At 41.4% G+C, this 24,949-nt stretch overlaps 1 protein-coding gene across 6 annotated transcripts in view; it reads right to left on the bottom strand.

Moving 5' to 3' along the window:
- Positions 1–8,773: 8,773 nt before the first annotated feature.
- The window catches only part of prpf39 (PRP39 pre-mRNA processing factor 39 homolog (yeast)), a 41,405-nt gene continuing 25,229 nt past the window's right edge, over positions 8,774–24,949 (bottom strand). Inside the window, exons 10-14 of one of the 6 annotated variants that reach the window (XM_063046977.1) lie at positions 24,603–24,871; positions 22,536–22,720; positions 16,527–16,601; positions 14,571–14,688; positions 8,774–9,380 (exon numbers count right to left, since the gene is read on the bottom strand). In XM_063046977.1, coding sequence (XP_062903047.1) covers positions 9,324–9,380; positions 14,571–14,688; positions 16,527–16,601; positions 22,536–22,720; positions 24,603–24,871 — 704 coding nt within the window. In that variant the 3' untranslated portion in view covers positions 8,774–9,323. Of the gene's footprint in view, positions 9,381–14,570; positions 14,689–16,526; positions 16,602–22,535; positions 23,125–24,602; positions 24,872–24,949 lie in introns of those variants that run through there. The other 5 variants (XM_063047005.1, XM_063046997.1, XR_010017766.1 and 2 more) reach the window with 5 other exon arrangements.

Raw genomic sequence — 24,949 nt, 5'->3', positions numbered from 1 at the left:
AATTATGTAGGTTCTGCACATCTAAAAACAGAAAATGCTGGAAATACTCTACATGGTCAAACAGCACAATAAAAAGACATTTGAAGTGGATAAATTTCTAGCAAAATAAATTAATTGAATGCTTGCATGTGGATTGTTCTTGAGGGAATTGAGAGGAAGCAGATATTACTATAATACAAAGCAAGAGATTTATTTCAACAATGCATAGGAGCCTTTACCATGAACATTCGTGGAAGACAAGCCCAAATGCCAACCTGGGGATGCTTGTGTGAACATTTCACTGTTTAAAATGATAATCACAATAAAGATGTACAAGCTGCTTTCAAAAATTAAGTAATAATGCAGAAATTGTTGGTAACTGCCAGACAATTAGCAACTAAAAGAATAATTTTCACAGGATAATCATAAACACAAGATATTCTGCAGATGCTGGAAATCCATAGTAGCACAAACCAAATGCTGAAAGAACTCAGCAGGTCAAACTATGGAGAGGAGTAAAGAGCTGAGGCTTCGGACGAGGACCCTTTCATCAGGACTTTTAAGGAAAGAGGAAGAGGCCAGAATAAGAAATTAGGGGGAGGGGAAGGAGTACAAGCTGGAAGGTGATAGGTGGTCAGGTGATGGGGAAGGTAGGTAGGAAGGGGAGTGCGACTGAAGTGAAAAAAATGGAAGTAGTTGGAAAAAGGGCTGAAGAAGGAATCTGGAAGGAGAGGAAAGTGAAGCAAGAGAGGAAAAAAAGAGGTACTAGGGGAACGTGAAGAGAAGGGGTAAGAAAGGAGCCAGAATAGGGAATGGGAAAGGAGAAAAGCAGGAAGGGGAAGGAAGAGGAAATTTGCATTCCAGATTTATGGTGTTTGCTAATTGAATCTGATGCAATACAAGAATAATAGAATGTGGAGCTACAGGACAAAATAGGGGAGCGGAAATATTGGATAGCTCTACCAAAGACCTAGCATTTGTGCTATTGATCACATGGTCCAAACAACACTATGCATTTAATAACAGAGTTAAGACAACCATATTCACTAACTTCCGCTAATGCCCCACCTCCCCCTCGTACCCCATCCGTTATTTGTTTTTATACACACATTCTTTCTCACACTCTCCTTTTTCTCCCTCTGTCCCTCTGACTATACCCCTTGCCCATCCTCTGGGTCCCCCCCACCTCGTCTTTCTCCCCGGACCTCCTGTCCCATGATCCTCTCATATCCCCTTTGCCAATCACCTGTCCAGCTCTTGGCTCCATCCCTCCCCCTCCTGTCTTCTATCATTTTGGATCCCCCTCCCCCTTCCACTTTCAAACCTCTTACGAACTCTTCCTTCAGTCAGTCCTGACGAAGGGTCTCGGCCTGAAACGTCGACTGTACCTCTTCCTAGAGATGCTGCCTGGCCTGCTGCGTTCACCAGCAACTTTGATGTGCATTGCTTGAATTTCCAGCATCTGCAGAATTCCTGTTGTTTGCGTTTTTAAAATTCACTATTGTGAAGCCTCTTCCGGTGATGCCTACACCGAAGAAGTTTAGATCCTCTCTTCGACGGGAGTTCAGTGAAACCATCTCTCACTGCTCCCCATCTGTAATTTCTTCGGCTCTTCAACTTTTCGACCACACTTTGACTCAGACTCGCTATCACAGCCATATATCCTTTCTTGGAACGTGCCTCCGTCGCCAACTTACTCCAGTTGGCTTTAGGATTCGTTTCCGAGCCTCTCAATTTTGACCTTCTGAGGATCCCAGGTACTCACATTTTATTGACTCTGCCTCTCGTCGCTTCTCCCATCAAGCTCTGAAGGCGACTCTCTCCGCCATGAGGAGGTATTTGGTGTCCCTATCCCAGACCCTTCCACACCTTCGGGACACTTTCTTCGCCGTCTGTAATGGTCCTACCCGTTATTTCATCCTCCGTCGGATTCACGCCTGCAATCGCCGTTTATTTGACTTTGTCATGTTAGGCAAAGATCGCAAGATCCTACATCTACGGACTCCAGAGCCTGCTGGCCCTGAAACTAGCAGGCATGAACTTCAGATTGTTTCTGCCATTGATCTTGCTATCTCCAGCACCTCAGGGCATATTCAAAACCCGGACTCCAGCAATGACCATGGACACCTTCAAAGCGATTGCGCAACCACCAATTACGACTCCAGCCTTGAACTCCAGGCCGGGTCTTTATGTGCTGCTATTGTGACTCCCGTCTCCCCTTCCCCCACCAATACTCTGCAATCCTGTCTCCTTCAGATCCCATCGTCAGCTCCTGGGTCCTCAGTGGCTCAGTGGCTCCATCTTCCTCTCACCCCATTGACACCCCTAGCCTCCCCCCTCCCCCCGATCCCAGCTCTCAACCATGCCAGGTCTTTACCATCCCCTCCGACCTTCAACTGTCCTCAGTAAGGGCCTCACCTTTGTCTTCCCTCGCCCACATCTCAGTGAGTTCCGTGTTCGCCATGATGCGGAAATCTTCTTCCGCCGTCTCTGAGCCTACTTCTTTGGCAAGGACTCTTCCACCCCCACCGATGACCCCTTCTCCCGTCTTCAACCCTCCTCTTCTTCTTGGACATCCCGCTCTGGTCTTCTGCCTGCTCTGGATCTCTTTATCGCTAACTACCGACGGGACATCAACCGTCTCGACTTCACCACACCTTCTTCCCATTCCAACCTCACTCCTTCAGAACACTCTGCTCTCCACTCCCTCCGCACTAATCCTAACCTTATTATTAAACCCGCCGATAAGGGGGGTGCTGTTGTAGTCTGGCGTACTGACCTCTACCTTGCTGAGGCACAGCGACAACTCGCGGATACCTCCTCTTATTTACCCCTCGATCGTGACCCCACTAAGGAGCACCAGGCCATTGTCTCCCACACCATCACCGACTTTATCCGCTCAGGGGATCTCCCATCCACTGCTACCAACCTTATAGTTCCCACACCTCGCACTTCCCGTTTCGACCTCCTACCCAAGATCCACAAACCTGCCTGTTCTCGCAGACCTATTGTCTCAGCTTGCTCCTGCCCCACCGAACTCGTTTCTGCATACCTCGACACGGTTTTATCCTCCCTTGTTCAATCCCTTCCTACCTATGTTCGTGACACTTCTCACGCTCTTAAACTTTTCGATGATTTTAAATTCCCTGGCCCCCACCACTTTATTTTCACCATGGATGTCCAGTCCCTATATACTTCCATCCCCCATCAGGAAGGTCTCAAAGCTCTCCACTTTTTGGATTCCAGACCTAATCAGTTCCCCTCTACCATCACTCTGCTCCATCTAGCGGAATTAGTCCTTACTCTTAATAATTTCTCCTTTGGGTCCTCCCACTTCCTCCAAACTAAAGGTGTAGCTATGGGCACCCGTATGGGTCCTAGCTATGCCTGCCTTTTTGTTGGCTTTGTGAAACAATCTATGTTCCGTGCCTATTCTGGTATCTGTCCCCCACTTTTCCTCCGCTACATCGACGACTGCATTGGCGCTGCTTCCTGCACGCATGCTGAGCTCGTTGACTTTATTAATTTTGCCTCCAACTTTCACCCTGCCCTCAAGTTTACCTGGTCCATTTCTGACACCTCCCTCCCCTTTCCAGATCTTTCTGTCTCTGTCTCTGGAGACAGCTTATCCACTGATGTCTACTATAAGCCTACTGACTCTCACAGCTATCTGGACTATTCCTCTTCTCACCCTGTTGCTTGCAAAAATGCCATCCCCTTCTCGCAATTCCTCCATCTCTGCCACATCTGCTCTCAGGATGAGGCTTTTCATTCCAAGACGAGGGAGATGTCCTCCTTTTGTCCTCCACTATCAACTCTGCTCTCAAACGCATCTCCCCCATTTCACGCACATCTGCTCTCACTCCATCCTCCTGCCACCCCACTAGGAATAGGGTTCCCCTGGTCCTCACCTACCACCCCACCAGCCTCCGGGTCCAACATATTATTCTCCGTAACTTCTGCCACCTACAATGGGATCCCACCACTAAGCACATCTTTTCCTCCCCCGCTCTCTCTGCTTTCCGCAGGGATCGCTCCCTACGCGACTCCCTTGTCCATTCGTTCCCCCCCCCCATCACTCCCCACTGATCTCCCTCCTGGCACTTGTAAGCAGAACAAGTGCTACACATACCCTTACACTTCCTCCCTTATCACCATTCAGGGCCCCAGACAGTCCTTCCAGGTGAGGCGACACTTCACCTATGAGTCGGCTGGGGTGATATACTGCATCCGGTGCTCCCGATGTGGCCTTCTATATATTGGCGAGACCTGACGCAGACTGAGAGACCGCTTTGCTGAACACCTACGCTCTGTCCACCAGAGAAAGCAGGATCTCCCAGTGGCCACACATTTTAATTCCACATCCCATTCCCATTTTGACATGTCTATCCACGGCCTCCTCTACTGTAAAGATGAAGCCACACTCAGGTTGGAGGAACAACACCTTATGTTCCGTCTGGGTAGCCTCCAACCTGATGGCATGAACATCGACTTCTCTAACTTCCGCAATTGCCCCACCTCCCCCTCGTACCCCATCCGTTATTTATTTTTATACACACATTCTTTCTCTCTCTCTCCTTTTTCTCCCTCTGTCCCTCTGACTATACCCCTTGCCCATCCTCTGGGTTCCCCCCTCCCCCTTGTCTTTCTCCCCGGACCTCCTGTCCCATGATCCTCTCATATCCCCTTTGCCAATCACCTGTCCAGCTCTTGGCTCCATCCCTCCCCCTCCTGTCTTCTCCTATCATTTTGGATCTCCCCCTCCCCCTCCCACTTTCAAATCTCTTACTAACTCTTCCTTCAGTTAGTCCTGACGAAGGGTCTTGGCCTGAAACGTCGACTGTACCTCTTCCGAGAGATGCTGCCTAGCCTGCTGCGTTCACCAGCAACTTTGATGTGTGTTGCTTGAATTTCCAGCATCTGCAGAATTCCTGTTGTGTACAACCATATTTAGTGCTGGAGTAACTCTTGAAAGAGAATTAACACTTCTACTTTTTCCCCACTATTGCCTTCCAGTTTTTCCACATCATCTCCCTCTTACCTGTCTTCCTTCACACCTGGATACCCCATCACCTTCCAGCTTGTACTCCTTCCTTATTCTGGCTTTTTCCCCCTTTCAACTGATAACAAGACTATTTAAACTTAAGCTTCAAAGATGCTGTTTGAATTAAAACTTTGACTGCTCACTCTTGCCATGTAGTATCCTGCTATACAGTTATTACAAGAATCAGAAGCATCACAAATTTTTTTTTTAAAAAAAAGGATTTATTTTTGCACCACTCAGCAGTGTTAACATGGTGTACAGTTGCAAAGAAAACAGATTTAGAAAATGGAAGGTCAAATAGAGATGTTATAAAATGGATGTTTTTCCTGCCTAAAAGATGAATTCTAAAAAGGACTAAATTCATTTGTACATTTCAAATTGTAATGTTCAGATGGCTTCATCAATTAATAAAACACATAATAATCCTGGGCTTCAACTACTAAGAGGTAATAAGGACGAAAGAATAGTTTTCTTTCATCAGGAAAAAAAATTATTGCAAAGAAGTGTATATTAAATGAGTTCACAGGAATCATAACCTGAAGAACTATGATTTACAACTTTTCTCTTGTGTGCTGTAAGCAATTTTCAGCTGACCTTCTTTACAGGGAAATTTTGGACTAAACTTTCTCTTAACAATTGTAGGGTTACTTTTGCTTTGGCTTAAGCATGCCACAATGGAACAAATTTCGCCAAGTTACTTTAAGACCTTTTCCTTATTACCTTCTTGTGCAACTAGACCCTTGATTTGCTAACTTGCAGACACGAGAGAGTTTGGGTTGGCAACACATCTCCACAGGTACAGCTTCTGCTCTACTTGCTTTATACTTTTGACTGTGAGGTTGGGCACAGCTCCAATGCCAATACTGTTGTTGGCTGAATCAAAGGTGGTGACAAATCAGCATGTAGGAGGGAGACTGAAAATCTGGCTGAGTGGTGCCACAACAACTTACCTTTCACTCAACGTCAGTAAGACCAAGGAGCTGGTTATTGACCTCAGGAGGAGGAAACAGGATGTCTATGAGCCAGTTCTCATTGGGGGATCAGAAGTGAAGCGAGCCAGCAACTTTAAATTTATCAGCACTATCATTTCAGGGGATTTGTCCTGGTCTGAGCATGCAAGTGCAATTAAGAAGAAAGCACGGCAGCATCTCTACTTGGAAGTTTCCAAAGATTTGGCATGATATATAAAACTGACAAACTTTGATAGATGTGTGGCAACTGGCTGCATCACATCCTGGTAAGGAATCACCAATGCCCTTGAATGGAAAAGCCTTCAAAAATTAGTGGATACAGCCCATTCCATCAAGGTAAGGCCTTCCCCACCAGTGAGCACATCTACACTGAGCGCTGTCGCAGGAAAGCAGCATCCATCAAGGACCCCCACCACCCTGGCCATGTTCTCTTCTCGATGCAGTCATCAGGAAGGTGGTACAGGAACCTCAGGACCCACACCAACCAGGTGCATAAACAGTTATTACCCTACAACTCTCAGGCTCCTGAACTAGTAAGGATAACTTCACTCCTCCCATCACTGAACTGTTCCCACAACTAATGAACTCACTTGCAAGGATTCTTCATCTTACATTCTCAATATTGATTGCTTATTTATTATTTTTTCTTTTGTAATTGCAGATTTGCACATTGGTTGTTTGTTCAGCCAGTCGGGCGTAGTCTTTCATTGATTCTATGTTTCTTGAATTTTCTGAATATACCCACAAGAAAACAAACCTCAGGGTTGGATATGGTGACATACAATATATGTACTTTGATAATAAATTTACTTTGAACATCAAATATAATATTGATATAGTAATACAACCAATTTCCATTAAGGAAAGCCATTTGATTCAAATAATTGCATTCTTCTAGAACAGAGTGACCTTCCCTACCCCAAAAATAATTCCCTTAAATCCACAGGTTTACCCTGTTTTGTTCCTGACAATCCATGTTAACTATTGTTCACCTGACACCCTAAGACTAAGAAAAAAAAATTCTAGTGTTCACCATAAATTTATTATACTGGGACTTAAAATGGCACATTTGAATGAACATTTTATGATACTGCTAGCAGATTATAGCTATTAGAAATCCCTTTAATAAAACTGATCTGAAAATTGCATTGAACTGCTCTTACAGAAACAATGTTTAATTTTGAACAAAGTAGTCTAAAGTACAAACCCCATTTCCAGCAAAGTTGGGATATTTTCCAAAATGCAATAAAAACAAAAATCTGTGATATGTTAATTCATGTGAACCTTTATTTAACTGACAGAAGTACAAAGAAAAGATTTTCAATCGCTTTTACTGACCAACTTAATTGTATTTTGTAAACATACACAAATTTAGAATTTGATGGCTGCAACACACTCAACAAAAGTTGGGACAGAGGCATATTTACCATTGTGTTACATCACCTTTCCTGTTCATAACACTTTTTAATCGTTTTGGAACTGAGGATACTAATTGTAGTAGATTTGCAAATGGAAATTTTGTCCATTCTTGCTTGATGTAAGACTTCAGCTGCTCAACAGTTCGTGGTCTCCGTTGTCTGATTCTCCTCTTCATGATGCGCCATACATTTTCAATAGGAGATAGATCTGGACTGGCAGCAGGCCAGTCAAGCACACACACTCTGTGTCTACAAAGCCACGCTGTTGTAGCCCGTGCAGAATGTGGTCTGGCATTGCCCAGCTGAAATAAGTATGGACGTCCCGGGAAGAGACGTCGCCTTGATGGCAACATATGTCTCGCTAAAATCCTAATATACGCCTCAGAGTCAATGGTACCTTCACGTACATGCAACTCACCCATGCCGTGGGCACTGATGCACCCCCATACCATCACAGGTGCTGGCTTTTGCACCTTTCCCTGATAACAATCTGGATGGTCATTTTCAACTTTGGCACGGAGAACTCGATGCCTGTTTTTTCCGAAAACTAGATGAAATGTGGACTCATCTGACCACAGCACATGGTTCCACAGTTTTTCGGTCCATCTGAGATGAGCTCGGGCCCAGAGAACTCGCCGGCGTTTCTGCATAGAGTTGATGTATGGCTTCCTCCTTGCGTAATACAGTTTCAAGTTGCATTTTTGGATGCAGCGACGGACTGTGTTGAGTGACAATGGTTTTCCAAAGTACTCCCGAGCCCAGGTGGCTATAATTGTCACAGTAGCATGATGGTTTCTTAGGCAGTGCCGCCTGAGGGCACGAAGATCACGCGCATTCAACAGCGGTTTCCGACCTGGCCCTTTATGCACTGAGATGTCTCTGAATTCTCTGAATCTTTTCACAATATTATGTACTGTAGATGTTGAAAGACCTAAATTCTCTGCAATCTTGCATTGAGGAATGTTCCTTTTGAACTAACAATCCTCTCATGAATTTTGGCACAAAGGAGTGAGCCACGACCCATCCTTGCTTGCAAAGACTGAGCCTTTGATGGACGCTACTTTTACACCCAGTCATGATACCTCACCTGCTACCAATTAGCCTGCTTAATGTGGAGTCTTCCAAACCGGTGTTCCTTGAACATTCTGTGCACTTTTCAATCTTATTTTAAGTCTGTCCCAACTTTTGTTGAGTGTGTTGCAGCCATCAAATGCTAAATTTGTGTATGTTTACAAAATACAATTAAGTTGGTCAGTAAAACTATTGAAAGTCTTTTCTTTGTACTTTTGTCAGTTAAATAAACATTCACATGAATTAACATATCACAGATGTTTGTTTTTATTGCATTTTGGAAAATATCCCAACTTTTCTGGAAATGGGGTTTGTAGTTAGGAAATATCTGCAATATCCCATTGCTTACTAAGTTTAAGATGACTAATAACATTCACGAAACAACTGACACTTATGCATGAAAAGTCAAGACTCCCAGATATGCAATGATACTTTAATTTAATCCAAAAAAAATACTTCTTTGAAGTTAACCTCTTAGAATTACAAGTACACTAGCGTACTTTGAAATTAATTACATATTTTCTCAGTAACTTTCCAAAAATTTACGTTCGCACAAAATTGGCAATTAAGAAACTATACCAGTAGTATTCTGTAACACTTTAAAGACATTTTTCCCTATTAACAAATTAAAGGAGAATTTTAAAAAAACTTCCAAAAAGATACGAGAATTCATTTATGTGAATACAAACCATGCCTGACCTCAAGTATTTTTCATTAAACATTTTTCCCAGCTTTATTCATTGAAAAAAATAATTCCACAATTTTGGGTGACATCCATTAAAACGCAGTATTCTTAAACAAAAAGAGAAATTCTTCATGCCCATGGTAAGTACCAGAAAATTATGTAGAAGGTGGTGGATAATACTGCCCATAGTTCCAGGGTGTCTGATAGTTGTACTGTTGGAGAAGAAAACAAATACTGGTTAAATATTTAGCAACAGTAATTTGTAATTTCCCAAAACAACGATCAAAAATAGATGGTGGTCATTCCAGTTTGTGCATCCAATATGAAGTTTAGGTATTCCAATCAAAATCAACATTCAACTGTACACAAAAGTCTATTTGAAATGTCAATGTTGTAGCACTAACTTTTGATGAGAAACCCTCATTTTCCAATGATATTTTATCATCTCCCACACAATATCTATTTGTATTAAATGAGAGGAAGTTTTTAAATGCTAAGCAAGTCAGAGACAGGGCAGTCAGCTTCAACAGATGGGCTACTGGTTACGGCCCACCATATGAATGGTGTCAAGCCTACAGTTGCACTCAAGATAAAGATCAGCTTTATTTGTCACATGTACATTGAAACATATAGTGAGAGGCATTACTTGCTTCAAATCAAGCCAATGACAATTGTGTTGGGCAGCCTGCAAGTATTGCTACACTTCCAGCAGTAACATAGCATACCCACAACTCAGTAACCCTGACCAAATATCTTTGGCATGTTGGATGAAACTGAAGCACTCTCGTGAAAGCCACTCTGTCATGGGAAGAACTTACAGGTAGTGGTGGAATTGAACCCTGATCAGTGATCACTAGCACTGTAACATCGTTACACTAACCACTAGGCTATCATACTGCCCTGCCACTCATCAAGAACCACATACTTCTAACCAGCAGCTTGTAAAGTAATTAGAAAGCCAAATTACAAGTTGACACAAAATTACCAGCTTTGACTTCTAATTATGACAATGACTGGTTGGGATTAAGTTTTAAGACAGTGGTAATCCCTGCTAGATGTCGTTGGGGAATTGGGCACATTATAAGGGAATGATGTTGGAGGCAACTTGTCTGTGCAAATATCACTTGTGATGCACAAGTTCACATACAACTTGCGTTGCATTTGCATTGTCTGATGAAGTGTAATTAGAACTGAACACTGAACTCAGCCATAAAGCCTTGCTTTGGAATAGATGGAGATGGCCATTGTTGAATCAATTAAAGACCAATGATATTAGATTCTGCTCCGAGGGATTCCTCAACAAAACCTTATTAAACGTGAATCAAACAAAAATTAAGGCTGATGCCTCTGTTTTAAAGGACTTCATGAGGTCGAAATGGTTCATTTAACAGCTGCAAGTTTTAAGTGCCTCCATCACCTCTTTTGCACTCAGTTGCCGATAAGTTGGACTTCAAAGACGACAGGATATTTATAAAGCATTAATCTAACAGAAACAGCATTCATGATTTTTTTTTCCTATCTCAACTCATACTACCCCAAGATGCTTTATTCGTTCACAGTAAATACAATGAAACACAATAGAATCAATGCAAAATTACACACAAAGATGGCATGCAACTACTGTGCAAAAGACAACCAATTAGAAAATAATAATAAAGCAATAATAAAAAATATTGAGACCATGAATTGTGGAGTTCTTGAAAATTAGTCCAAAGGTTGGGGAATCAGTTCAATGTTGGGGTGAGGGGAAGTTATCGACTCTGGTTCAGGAACCTGATGATTCAGGTGTAATAACTGGTCCTGAACCTGGTGGTGTGGGACCAAAGACTTCTGTATGTCCTTCCTGATGACAGCAGTGAGGAGAGCATGGCCTGGATGGTGGTGGTGGTAGTGGTGGTGGGGGGGGGTGGTGGTCGTTGATATTGGATGCTACCCTCCTGTGCAGTGCTCCTTATGGATGTGGTAGTGTGGGGGGGACTTCACCAATGATGGATTGGATATGTCCACCATTTATAGACACCCAGTGATTTTTTTGGTGTACATTTCAATTTATGAACTTTCGTAAAAATGGCACTGGCTCACGAGGTTTCTACAAGGCTTTGGAGTACCTGACAACTGCAATACATACAGCAGGCTGCTCGTTGAGTATAGTTCGGTGTTAAGCACCATAATCCCCTTAGAGCTCATCAATAAGCTTTAAAACCTGGGCCTCTGTATCCTTCTCTACAACTCAATCTTTGCCTTCACGCTTATCAGGAAACAACAGCCTGTGTGGATTGGTAATAATAGCACCTCTTAACTGACAATCAACAAAGGCACAAAGACACATGCTTAGCCCACTCCTCTACTCATGACCGAGAGGTTACACACAGCTCAAACACCATTTATAAATTTGCCGATAACCACTGATGGCAGAATCTCATAGCACCAAGGAGGCATGCAGAAGTGAGCTTGATTGGCTGGCTGAGTGGTGTTGCAACAACCTTGCTCTCAACATCAGCAAGACCAAGGAATAGATTGTGCGGGGAAGTCAGGAAAGCACTCACCAGTCCTCATTAACAAATCAGCAGTGAAAAGGATGAGTAACTCCAAATTCCTGTGCAACACAGTAGTGCAGCAGCTAGTGGGATGCTATTACAGTCAGAGTTCAGAGTTCAATTCCAGCACCCAGAAGGCAGGATTTATGAACATTTGGAGAGGTATAATATGATTAGGAATAGTCAGCATGGCTTTGAAAAGGGCAGGTCGTGCCTTACAGGCCTGATTGAATTTTTTGAGGATGTGACTAAACATATTGATGAAGGAAGAGCAGTAGATGTAGTGTATATGGATTTCAGCAAGACATTTGATAAGGTACCCCATGCAAGGCTTATTGAGAAAGTAAGGAGGCATGGGATCCAAGGGGACATTGCCTTCTGTCGGCAAGCCAGTTCTGGATCCACAAAGAGTGGTTGCAGATGGGTCATATTCTGCATGGAGGTCGGTCACCAGTGGAGTGCCTCAGGGATCTGTTCTGGGACCCCTACTCTCCGTGATTTTTATAAATGACCTGGATGAGGAAGTGGAGGGATGGGTTAGTAAGTTTGCTGATGACACGAAGGTTGGGGATGTTGTGGATAGTGTGGAGGGCTGTCAGAGGTTACAGCGGAACATTGATAGGATGCAAAACTGGGCTGAGAAGTGGCAGATGGAGTTCAACCCAGATAAGTGTGAGGTGCTTCATTTTGGTACGTCAAATGTGATGGCAGAATATAGCATTAATAGTAAGACTCTTGGCAGTGTGGAGGATCAGAGGGACCTTGGGGTCCGAGTCCATAGGATGCTCAAAGCAGCTGCGCAGGTTGACTCTGTGGTTAAGGCGGCGTATGGTGCATTGGCCTTCATCAATCGTGGAACTGAATTTAGGAGCCGAGAGGTAATGCTGCAGCTATATAGGACCCTGGTCAGACCCCACTTGGAGTACTGTGCTCAGTTCTGGTTGCCTCACTACAAGAAGGATGTGGAAGCCATAGAAAGGGTGCAGAGGAGATTTACAAGGATGTTGCCTGGATTGGGGAGCATGCCTTATGAGAATAGGTTGAGTGAACTCAGCCTTTTCTCCTTGGAGCGACAGAGGATGAGAGGACCTGATAGAGGTGTATAAGATGATGAGAGGCATTGATCATGTGGATAGTCAGAGGCTTTTTCCCAGGACTGAAATGGTTGCCACAAGAGGACACAGGTTTAAGGTGCTGGGGAGTAGGTACAGAGGAGATGTCAGGGGTAAGTTTTTTTTTTACTCAAGAGTGGTGAGCGCATGGAATGGGCTGCTGGCAACGGTGGTGGAGGCGAATAAGATAGGGTCTTTTTTGAGAGACTTTTGGATAGGTACATGGAGCTTAGAAAAATAGAGGGCTATAGGTAAGCCTAGTAATTTCTAAGGTAGGGACATGTTCAGCACAACTTTGTGGGCCGAAGGGCCTGTATTGTGCTGTAGGTTTTCTATGTTTCTATGTTGCTATCCTCTGCAAGAAGTTCGTACATCCTCACCATGAAAATGTGGGTTTTCTCCCACAGTCCAAAGACGTACTGGTTAGTAGGTTAACTTCTTATTGTAAATAGTCTGTGATTAAACAAGGATTAAGTTGGTGGGCTGCTGGGTGCTGTGGGTTGTTGGGCCGGAAAGGCTTGTTCTGCGCTATATCTGTAAATAACAGAGGACCTATTTTTGGCCCAACACATTCAGGCAATTATGAAGGCACCATGCCAGCAGCTATAATTCGTTAGAAATTTGATGAAGTTTGTTATGTCACCAAAGACTCGAGCAAATTTCTACTGATGGGCAGTGGAAAACATTCTGACTGGTTCCACCACTGCCTTGTATGAAGGCTCCAATATGCAGCACTGAAAGAAGTTGCAGAGGGTTGAGGACTAAGCTGGCTCCATCTTGTGCACAGGCCTCCCTAACAGATAACAACTTCAAAAGATGGTACCTTGGGCAGTCGGCATTCATCATTAGGGATCCTCTCTACCTGGGTCATGAACTCTTCATTACTACCATCAAGGACTGTAGGGACACTTAACGTTTTAGGAACAGTTTCTTCGCCTCCGCCATCAAATTTCTGAATAGTCCATGAATCAATGAACACCACCTCGCTTTTCCTCTTTCATGCTATTTATTTTTGAACTTCTATGTCATAACTTTAACTTTTATGATCTGTACTGCACTGCTGTCACAAAACAACAGCTTTCATGACACATGTCAGTGATAATAAACCTGATTCCCATTCTGTTACCCAAGGTTGACCTTCCTTATATACCCAGATTTGATTGCTTGGCTTGATGGAAGGTATGTGACAGATCACAACATTATAAATTGTTTTAAGTATACAATTTTGCAACTGCTGATCTTTTAATCTTTTAGTTTTCCCATTAATGTGACAAAACGCCCAATTCCTCAATATGAAAACAGAATTAGGTCTTTGTAATTATATTAAAGACAAACAAAAAGCTAACATTTAGATTATCAAGACTCAAAAATCTCAAAATTTGCATGTCATCTGAAGCCATAAAATATCACAAGCATGATCATCTCCCCAACCTTACTGAAGTTGAAAATTGGAGTCCAAATTCTTGAGGGTCTGTTGAGCAAGTTGAATACCTGTTTTATATTTTAATGGGAGATTGGCATTGATGTGTGTAAACTCACTGTCTGACTTGGTCTGTGCAACTGCTGTCACTGCCCTGTCACCAATTACCAGAGGTTAGAAAGAATAGCCAAATTCAAGACAATATTTCTCTTTCTTTCAGAATTGCAGCAATACATGTATTAATAAAATATTACGCTGGATAAAGAAATTCAATGATCTTTCCATGTCAGAAATTAGTTCTTTAGCAATTTAATTTGATCAGAGATTACCCACCTGATACCAAGCATTATAGTTATATGCAGCTGAATTAGCCTGCAAGTCCCCACTCATCAGCTGGGTAGAGTCCAATGTTGCATCAGTTCTTTGCTTTTTTTCCTCTGGTTCCTCTGACCTGTCAAATTTAAGACAAATGAGCAAAGATATTTGCCATGAAAATTTGGAATTAAAATACTAAATTTACATTAGCTGCTCAAAGATTACAAGAACACATTCTAAGATTAGGGAGATATATTTAATCAGTTTTACAAAGTGTTGTACAATAAACTGGTCCAAAAAGTTAGGGTACATGGGATCCAAGTTTCTAGATGTACCATGGACAGCATTCTGACTGGTTGCATCACCGTTTGGTATGGAGATGTCAATGCATAGGATAGTAAGAGGTTGTTGTGGACTCAGCTCCATCGCGGAGATAAGCCCCCGAAACATAGAGGAAATCTTCAAAAGACAGTGCCTCAATAAAGACAGCAACCATCATTAAGAACATACTCTCTTCTCATTAATACATTCAGGAGACTGAAGACTATGTTTTAGAAACAACTTATTCCCATCTCATCAGATTTCAGAATGGTGATGATATGAGAATTGAAGAAATAGTAGTGTGTGAAGATTATGATGAAAGAAAATGAAGGGATCTGATGGAAATTTGGGTGGAGCCGTGGCAGATGTAATTTAATCTAGAAAAACCTGAGGAAAAGCATTATGGTACATCAAAAAACCAACAGGATGTGCACAGTAAGTGGCAGAAAACTCAGGACTATAGATGTATAGGATACCTTGAAGTACAAGTTCACAGCTCCCTGAAAATGGCAGCATAAGTGAAAAGGGTAGTGAAGATGTCATTCAGCATGCTTGCCTTATTAGGCCATGGCAATGAATATCAAATCTGGGATATCATGTTCCAGATAAACAAAACAGGGGTCAGTCAACACCTTGACTATTGTATACCGCTCTGGTTGCCAAACTACTGGAACAATGTGGCAGCATTAGTAAAAACCACAGAGTCAGCATAACATTTCCTGGAAATGAAGGTGTTAAGTCACCGGAATGTAGAGGACTGAACGAGTTTATAAATTTAGAGTCTAGGATGGGGGTGGAGAAAGAGGGGTCTAAACTAGAGGTGATAGGTTTAAGGAAGAAATTTAAAGGAGATCGAAGGGAAAGGTTTTCCTCAGAGCGTGGTGAATATCTGGAATGAGCTCTCAGAGAAAAATACAACATTTTAAAAAAACATATGGATAGACACTTGGAGAGGAAAGGAGAAGAGGGATATGATCTAATGACAGCAAATAGAATTAAGATCAACAGAAATCAGTCAGCATCGATGAGTTGGGCCAAAAAGACCCCTTTCTTTGCTGCACAACTCTATTACTCTATTAGAATCTTATTAGACTGGGCAAGTTAGAACATCATTTTTATATTTGTACTCAGGTTAGAAAACAAGCAAAAAAATCAAAACCTATCATTGTTGGCCTCGGAACTCACAGTCTGATGGCTCTCTTTTCCTGTCTCATCTATATTCCACTACCTAACAAATTCTGTCATCATTTAAGACTTAAAGGATAGGGTTCAATTCTCCCTAACTAAATGTACATCAAAAGGCACTTAGTTCATTCTTCTACAGATACTGCTGAATCCACTGAGTTCTTCCAGCAGATTGTTTGCTTTTTCAGATTCCAGCTTCAGCACTTTCATGTCCCTGAAGAACTAGATACTCTGTACGCTACTCACAAGCAGCATTACAGCCAAAGGCAATTCTTGTTTTGAAAATTGTCTGATGAAGCCCTTGTAATGAGATGATCACTGGTAACACCAAAAGAAGTCCCTTAGGAAAGAGACGACTTAACTAACACAATCAGAATGACTGTATGTCACTAATATTTTGGATTCCTAAATCAATTTTAATCTATTGTTGTTTAAGTATTTTCATGAGGGAAAAAAGACAATACTTGCCCATTTTCCGCTTTTCTTTTCAAGGACTCCTGATCTCTTAAAAGCTGTTGGTGATCATCATAAGCCACCATGAGTCTGGGAAATAGAAAACAATTAATGGCTGTTCCAAGACAAAGGAGATCTTAAAAAGTATTTTGTTCAAACAGACCAGACTGCCACTAACGTCATTCCAAGAGAAGGAATTAAGACAAAAACTAGTTTCCTGAAAATTGACACTTACTTCAAAATGCTCCAGTAACTTATAGCAATCATATTTACTGCTGATGTGGACATACCTGAAGATCGTGCCCAGGGTAAGAGATCTTTATTTTATGTTGGGTCTCAAAAGCAGGGTATAACTGCACAGACAGTACCTATAAAAACTATTCATCCCCCTTTTAAGTTTGTTTTTTTTTTGTTTTACAACATTGAATCACAGTGGATTTAATTGGGCTTTTTTTGACATATATCAATAGAAAAGACTCTTTCATGTCAAAGTGAAAACAAATTACTACAAATTGGTTTAAATTTATTACAGTTATTAAAAATAATTTTCATTTTAAAATCTTTTTTATTCATTATTATTGAAGATCAACAAAAAATACTTTAAAGTAATCAAGTCAACATGTTAATATGTACAATGTGGAATTAAATTACCAAATAACTGATTAACAAAAGCTAAACAATATATCAATAATGAGGGAAAATAAAGTGTTAAAACTATTTTTTTTGAAATTAGGAAAAAAGAACCCCTACTAACAAAAAAAACCTGCTATAAAATAATTGATTGCATAAGTATTCACCCCCTTCAAGTCAGTATATAGTAGATGCCCTTTGGCAGCAATTACAGCCTTGAGTCTGTGTGGATAGATCTCTAACAGCTTTGCACATCTCGACACTGCAATTTTTCTCCATTCTTCGTCACAAAACTGCTTGAGCTCTGTCAGATTCCACGGGGATTGTGAGTGAATAGCCCTTTTCAAGTCCAGCCACAAATTCTTAATTGAATTGAGATCTAGACTCTGACATGGCCGGCCGCTCCTAGACACTAACTGTTGTTCTTTCCTGTGTGGCTTTATGCTTAGGACCATTGTCTTGCTGGAAAACAAATCTTATCCCAAGTCACAGTTCTCTTGCAGACTGCATCAGGTTTTCCTCCAGGATTTCCCTGCAGTTTCCTGCATTCATTTTACCCTCTACCTTCACAAGCTTTACAGGGCCTGCTACAGTGAAGCAATCCCACAGCAGGATGCAGCCACCATCATGGTTTGCGGTAGGGATGGTGTGTTTTTGATAATGTGCAGTGCATGGCTTATGCCAACAAAAGCATTTAGTCTTAATGGCCAAAAAGCTCAATTTTGGTTTCATAAGACCATAGAACCTTCTTCCAGTTGATTTCTAAGTCTTCCAGAAACATAGAAAATAGGTGCAGGAGTAGGCCATTCGGCCCTTCAAGCCTGCACTACCATTCAGTGTGATCATGGCTGATCATCCAACTCAGAACCCTGTACCTGCCTTCTCTCCATACCCCCGATCCCTTTAGCCACAAGGGCCATATCTAACTCCCTCTTAAATATAGCCAATGAACTGGCCTCAACTGTTTCCTGTGGCAGAGAATTCCACAGATTCACCACTCCCTGTGTGAAGAAGTTTTTCCTAATCTCAGTCCTAAAAGACTTCCCCTCTAGCCTCAAACTGTGGCCCCTCGTTCTGGACTTCCCCAACATCGGGAACAATCTTCCTGCATCTAGCCTGTCCAATCCCTTTAGGATTTTATACGTTTCAATAAGATCCCCCCTCAATCTTCTAAATTCCAATGAGTATAAGCCTAGTTGATCCAGTCTTTCATTATATGAAAGTCCTGCCATCCCAGGAATCAACCTGGTGAACCTTCTTTATACTCCCTCTATGGCAAGGATGTCTTTCCTCAGATTAGGGGACCAAAACTGCACACAATACTCTAGGTGTGGTCTCACCAAGGCCTTGTACAACTGCAGTAGTACCTCCCTGCTCCTGTACTCGAATCCTCTTGCTATGAATGCCAGCATACCATTCGCCTTTTTCACCACCTGCTGTACCTGCATGCCCACTTTTAATGACTGGTGTATAATGGCACCCAGGTCTTGTTGCACCTCCCCTTTTCCTAATCGGCCACCATTCAGATAATAATCTGCTTTCCTGTTTTTGCCACCTAAGTGGATAACTCACATTTATCCACATTAAATTGCATCTGCCATGAATTTGCCCACTCACCTAACCCATCCAAGTCACCCTGCATCCTCTTAGCATCCTCCTCACAGCTAACACTGCCGCTCAGCTTTGTGTCATCCGCAAACTTGGAGATGCTGCATTTAAATCCCTCATCTAGGTCATTAATATATACTGTAAACAACTGGGGTCCCAGCACTGAGCCTTGCGGTACCTCACTAGTCACTGCCTGCCATTCTGAAAAGGTCCCGTTTATTCCCACTGTTTCCTGTCTGCCAACCAATTCTCTAACCACACCAATACCTTACCCCCAATACCGTGTGCTTTAAGTTTGCACACTAATCTCCTGTGTGGGACCTTGTCAAAAGCTTTTTGAAAATCCAAATATAGCGCATCCACTGGTTCTCCCCTATCCATTCTACTAGTTATATCCTCAAAAATTTCTATGAGATTCGTCAGACATGTTTTTCCTTTCACAAATCCATGCTGACTTGGTCCGATGATTTCACCGCTTTCCAAATGTGCTGTTATCACATCTTTGATAACTGACTCTAGCATTTTCCCCACCGATGTTAGGCTAACCAGTCTATAATTCCCCGGTTTCTCTCTCCCTCCTTTTTTAAAAAGTGGGGTTACATTAGCCACCCTCCAATCCTCAGGAACTAGTCCAGAATCTAAAGAGTTTTGAAAAATTATCACGAATGCATCCACTACTTTTTGGGCTACTTCCTTAAGCACTCTGGGATGCAGACCATCTGGCCCTGGGGATTTATCTGCCTTTAATCCCCTCAATTTACCTAGCGCCACTTCCCTACTGACATGTATTTCCCTCAGTTCCTCCATCTCACTGGACCCTCGGTCCCCTACTATTTCCAGAAGATTATTTATGTCCTTCTTAGTGAAGACAGAACCAAAGTAGTTATTCAATTGGTCTGCCATGTCCTTGCTCCCCATAATCAATTCACCTGTTTCTGTCTGTAGGGGACCTACATTTGTCTTAACCAATCTTTTTCTTTTCACATATCTATAAAAACTTTTACAGTCAGTTTTTATGTTCCCTGCCAGTTTTCTCTCATAATCTTTTTTCCCCTTCCTAATTAAGCCCTTTGTCCTCCTCTGCTGGACTCTGAATTTCTCCCAGTCCTCAGGTGAGCCACTTTTTCTGGCTAATTTGTATGCTTCTTCTTTGGAATTGATACTATCCCTAATTTCCCTTGTCAGCTACAGGTGCACCACGTTCCTTGATTTATTCTTTTGCCAAACTGGGATGAACAATTGTTGTAGTTCATCCATGCGATCTTTAAATGCTTGCCATTGCATATCCACTGTCAACCCTTTAAGTGTCATTTGTCAGTCTATCTTAGCTAATTCACGTCTCATACCTTCAAAGTTACCCTTCTTTAAGTTCAGAACCTTTGTTTCTGAATTAATTATGTCACTCTCCATCTTAATGAAGAATTCCACCATATTATGGTCACTCTTACCCAAGGGGCCTCTCATGACAAGACTGCTAATTAACCCTTCCTCATTGCTCAATACCCAGTCTAGAATAGCCTGCTCTCTAGTTGGTTCCTCGACATGTTGGTTCAAAAAACCATCCCGCATACATTCCAAGAAATCCTCTTCCTCAGCACCCTTACCAATTTGGTTCACCCAATCTATATGTAGATTGAAGTCACCCATTATAACTGCTGTTCCTTTATTGCACACATTTCTAATTTTCTGTTTAATACCATCCCCAACCTCACTACTACTGTTAGGTGGCCTGTACACAACTCCCACCAGTGTCTTCTGCCCCTTAGTGTTATGCAGCTCTACCCATATCGATTCCACATCCTCCCGGCTAATGTCCTTCCTTCCTTTCTATTGCGTTAATCTCCTCTCTAACCAGCAATGCTACCCCACCTCCTTTTCTTTCATGTCTGTCCCTCCTGAATATTGAATATCCCTGAATGTTGAGCTCCCATCCTTGGTCACCCTGGAGCCATGTCTCTGTGATCCCAACTATATCATATTCATTAATAACAATCTGCACTTTCATCCACCTTGTTACGAATGCTCCTTGCATTGACACACAAAGTTTCAGGCTCGCTTTTACAACACTCTTCGCCCTTATACAATTACGTTGAAAAGTGCCCCTTTTTGATTTTTGCCCTGGATTTGCCAGCCTGCCACTTTTACTTTTCACCTTACTACTTTTTGCTTCTACCCTCATTTTTGCCCTGGATTTGCCAGCCTGCCACTTTTACTTTTCACCTTACTACTTTTTGCTTCTACCCTCATTTTTGCCCTGGATTTGCCAGCCTGCCACTTTTACTTTTCACCTTACTACTTTTTGCTTCTACCCTCACTTTACACCCCTCTGTTTCTCTGCACTGGTTCCCATCCCCCTGAGAAGCCTCAGGTAAATTCTAGTTGAGATTGCATGTGAATTTTTATTTCAACAGTGGCTTTCTCTTTGCCCATAAAACAGTTGTTGTATGCACAGTTTCTCCCATCTCAGCCATTGAAGCTTGTAACTCCTCCGGAGTTGTCAAAGGTCTCTTGGTAGCTTCCCACACTAGTCATTCAGTTTTTGAGGACAGCCTGCTCTAGGCAGATTTACAGCTCTGTCATATTCTTTCCAAGGGATATTCAGAGACTTGGAAATTTTCTTGCATCTATCTCCTGACTTGTGCTTTTCAATAAACTTTTCAAGGAGTTGCTTGGAATGTTCTTTTTGTTTTGATGGTGTACTTTTTGCCATGGTACTGACTACCCAGCAGTTGGACCTTCCAGGTACAGGTGCATTTTAACTACATTCAATTGAAACACCTTGACTGCACACTATGTTCTCCATTTAACTAACTGTGTGACTTCTAAAACCAATTGGCTGAACTAGTGATAATTTGGTGTGTTATTTTGAAGGGGGTGAATACTTAATGCAATCAATTATTTTGTGTTTTATATTTGTATTAATTTAGACCACTTTGTAGAGATCTGTTTTCACTTTGACACAGTCTTTTTCTGTTGATCAGTGTAAAAAAATTCAAATTAAATCCACTGAGATTCAATGTTATAAAACAATAAAACATGAAACCTTCTGGGGGGGCGGGGGGGAGGAGGGCGGGTGAATACTTTTTATAGGCACTGTATGAGCTCGTCACTGTGGATTCTGACTCAGTTCCCATGTTGTACATTGTATGCTATCACAAACATGGAATGTGGATTGAAGTAATCACATGACAGGATATCAATCTAATCTTCAGAATGAATTAAACAGTAAACAGAATGGGATTTTGGATTAGAGGTTGAGATAAAATACTCATAATAATAATAATAATAATAGGCATCCGTTAGTCTCATGAGACCATGGATTTGTGCCTTGGAAGGTTTCCAGGGCGCAGGCCTGGGCAAGGTTGTATGGAAGACCAGCAGTTGCCCATGCTGCAAGTCTCCCCTCTCCACGCCACCGATGTTGTCCAAGGGAAGGGCATTAGGACCATACAGCTTGGCACCGGTGTCATTGCAGAGCAATATGTGGTTAGGTGCCTTGCTCAAGGACACACACGCTGCCTCAGCCACGGCTCGAACTAGCGACCTTCAAATCACTAGACGAACGCCTTAACCACTTGGCCACGTGCCAAAATACTCATAACATCAGTATAAATGTGGAATGTTGTTTAAAATGCCGCATTCTTCGAATGGACAAATTCCAATGTTTCAGATATTTAAAAACAATGAAAAATTTTGAAGAAAACGAATATCACCAAGTTCACCACTAAGCACATGGATATAAAAATACATTGTTTCACAAAGCTCAGAAACAAAACTAAAACTAACCTTTTCACATCTGAGCCAAAGTCTTCCAAAAATTCCACTTTTCGCTGGGAGAAGGCAATCCTTGTTTCAATAGGCAATGCGCTATTTACAGCAATGTCAAATGCATTCAAAATGTTTTCCTCATTCAGTTTGAGGTCTGAATTATATTCAAGTTCCAACAAATTCAAATACAGTTTGGGGCTTTCCTAAAAATCAAAACAAATCATCCAGCATTATCCAAATAATTGCAACATACAAAATACTACCTAGTTAAAATATGGCAATACTTATTTCATAGAAACTAAACGACTACATTTAATTGTTCAGCTCCCAAGTCAGAATCCCGAGTTGGATTCCCAGTCTTGTCAACAATTTGCACTTGGGCTTCCTTGGAGAAGTTGCATTCGTCTTAGTCAGCCTGGAGAATGGGAGGGAAAATAAAAATCAGCACTTTTTTGAAAATACACATCCTGAACTGGTGGACTGTGGCAATTTTTTTGTCACAGGATGGGAGTAAGAGAACATACCCAGCTGTACACAGCATGGTATATAGTAGTAGAATAAAGTCATTACAGATGATCCAATGGGTCAAAATACTGTAGAAGGTAATCTGAAAATACACAGGAATGGCGAAAGTGAAAGCTCAAGTAAATATATTTGTTCAAATTGCCCACAAATGTGTTAATTAAAAAGACCAATTCCTAGAGAAATGCTCATTAAGATTGAAACATTTAACTAAATTTTTATCTAACTACAAAACACATAAATTCATACTAAATTCTGCAGAAGGCATAACATTCACTACTAATAATGCTGCTGATCACAATAATGGCTTTTAAAACAATAGTTTCATTCTTGATTTTACTGTTACGCACATTTTAACAGAGGAGTAAATTGGAAATGTACTGAGTATGGTAATTGAACTCGAGGAACAGACCTAGCCTGGCAATTTGAGAAAGCCTCCATAGTTTGTCTCTCTTCATGCAACAATACATTCTCAGGTTCCGGAACAGTTCCTCAACCATTCACTTGTCTTCATCACTGAACCCAACTTAAGGAATCACTTTCAAGGACTCTTCATCTCAAGTTTTCGATCTTGATCGTTTATTTATTTTTTTGCTTTTGTATTCACAGTTTGTTGTCTTTTGCACATTCTGTTGTCTGTCCTGTTGGGTGCAGGCTTTAGTTGATTCTATTATGGTTATTGGATTTACTGAGTATGCCCGCAAGAAAACAAATCTCAGAGTTGTATATGGTGACGTATATGTACAGTACTTCAATAAATTTACTTTGAACTTTATTAAAATCCAATAGTGATTAAAAACAATGCTGACATTTCACAGTATGATTAACCATACTTGTCTTTATAGAAGCATTCATATCGTTACAACATTTGAATTTGAACTGCACATTTTTTCTCACTAACAATTCAATGCCTTGGTTGGGGGAGAGTAATGAGGTTACCTCACGAATAAAATAAGTGGGTTTAAAACACATCTGTCATTAAACTGGAGATGAGGAGATAATTGTCTAGGGAGTGTGGTGAGAACAAGGGAAAATAGATAAAAGTCAAGCAAAAGAAACTTTATATTTTTGAAATGGTGTTATTCCAGTATCTTATTCAGTGATGGAGTTAAACATACTGCATGTTTGCCCATAAATCCAACTAAATAACAGTTCAGTGATTCAATTCAAATACGAGATAATCATTCTGACTCCATGACACAACTGTATTTAGTACATTCTTTGCAGAATGTTCGCCTTTTCTCGCAGCATTTGCCTATCGTGATGAAATAGCCTCAATATGAAAAGAACCCTCATTAGCTTTGAAAGTAATGTAATTGGTTTAGAAAGCAAATGAGTTAGCTGTACTTTTCACAGAGAGCTGGCTAAAATATTTTGCTAATTTGTATTAGAGTTATACTTAAGTTTATTAAAATCAGTGTAATTCTATTAATACAAAATATTTCCAAACATGTAAAGTGCTTCTCAACTTCGCTAGAACTGAAATTTACAACTCTGCTCCACTAGCTTGTTTGCAGTTGTATGAGTTTTAAAAGTTTGAGTTCTAGATAATTTAATTCATACCTTATCAAAGTCTATAGCTTCCACTAGAACCTTCCTGGCCTTTGGAAGACTCTTCTGTACTTTGAATAAAAGACGAGCCAACTTCACAGCATAGAAAGATGCCTCATTGGGTGTTTTACTGTTTTTAATGGCATCTTGCAGCAGAAACTCTGCTTCATCAATATTTCCATGACGGCGTTCTAGACTCACTCGCCTTAGGCGGACCATGGCTAATCCTGGCACCGATTCTTCTAATGCTTTCAAGATTCGCCTTGCTTCATTGATGTTCCCTGTGAACAGAAATACCAAAAAATCCTTACAATTATTAAAAACATTTATGTTAAAATAAAGCTTGGCAATGTATCACA

The sequence above is a fragment of the Mobula hypostoma genome, chromosome 1 (assembly GCF_963921235.1).
Source record: "Mobula hypostoma chromosome 1, sMobHyp1.1, whole genome shotgun sequence".
NCBI lineage: Eukaryota > Metazoa > Chordata > Chondrichthyes > Myliobatiformes > Myliobatidae > Mobula > Mobula hypostoma.
Note: the sequence above shows the minus strand (reverse complement) of the source record. Positions and strands in the feature narration are given on the sequence as shown.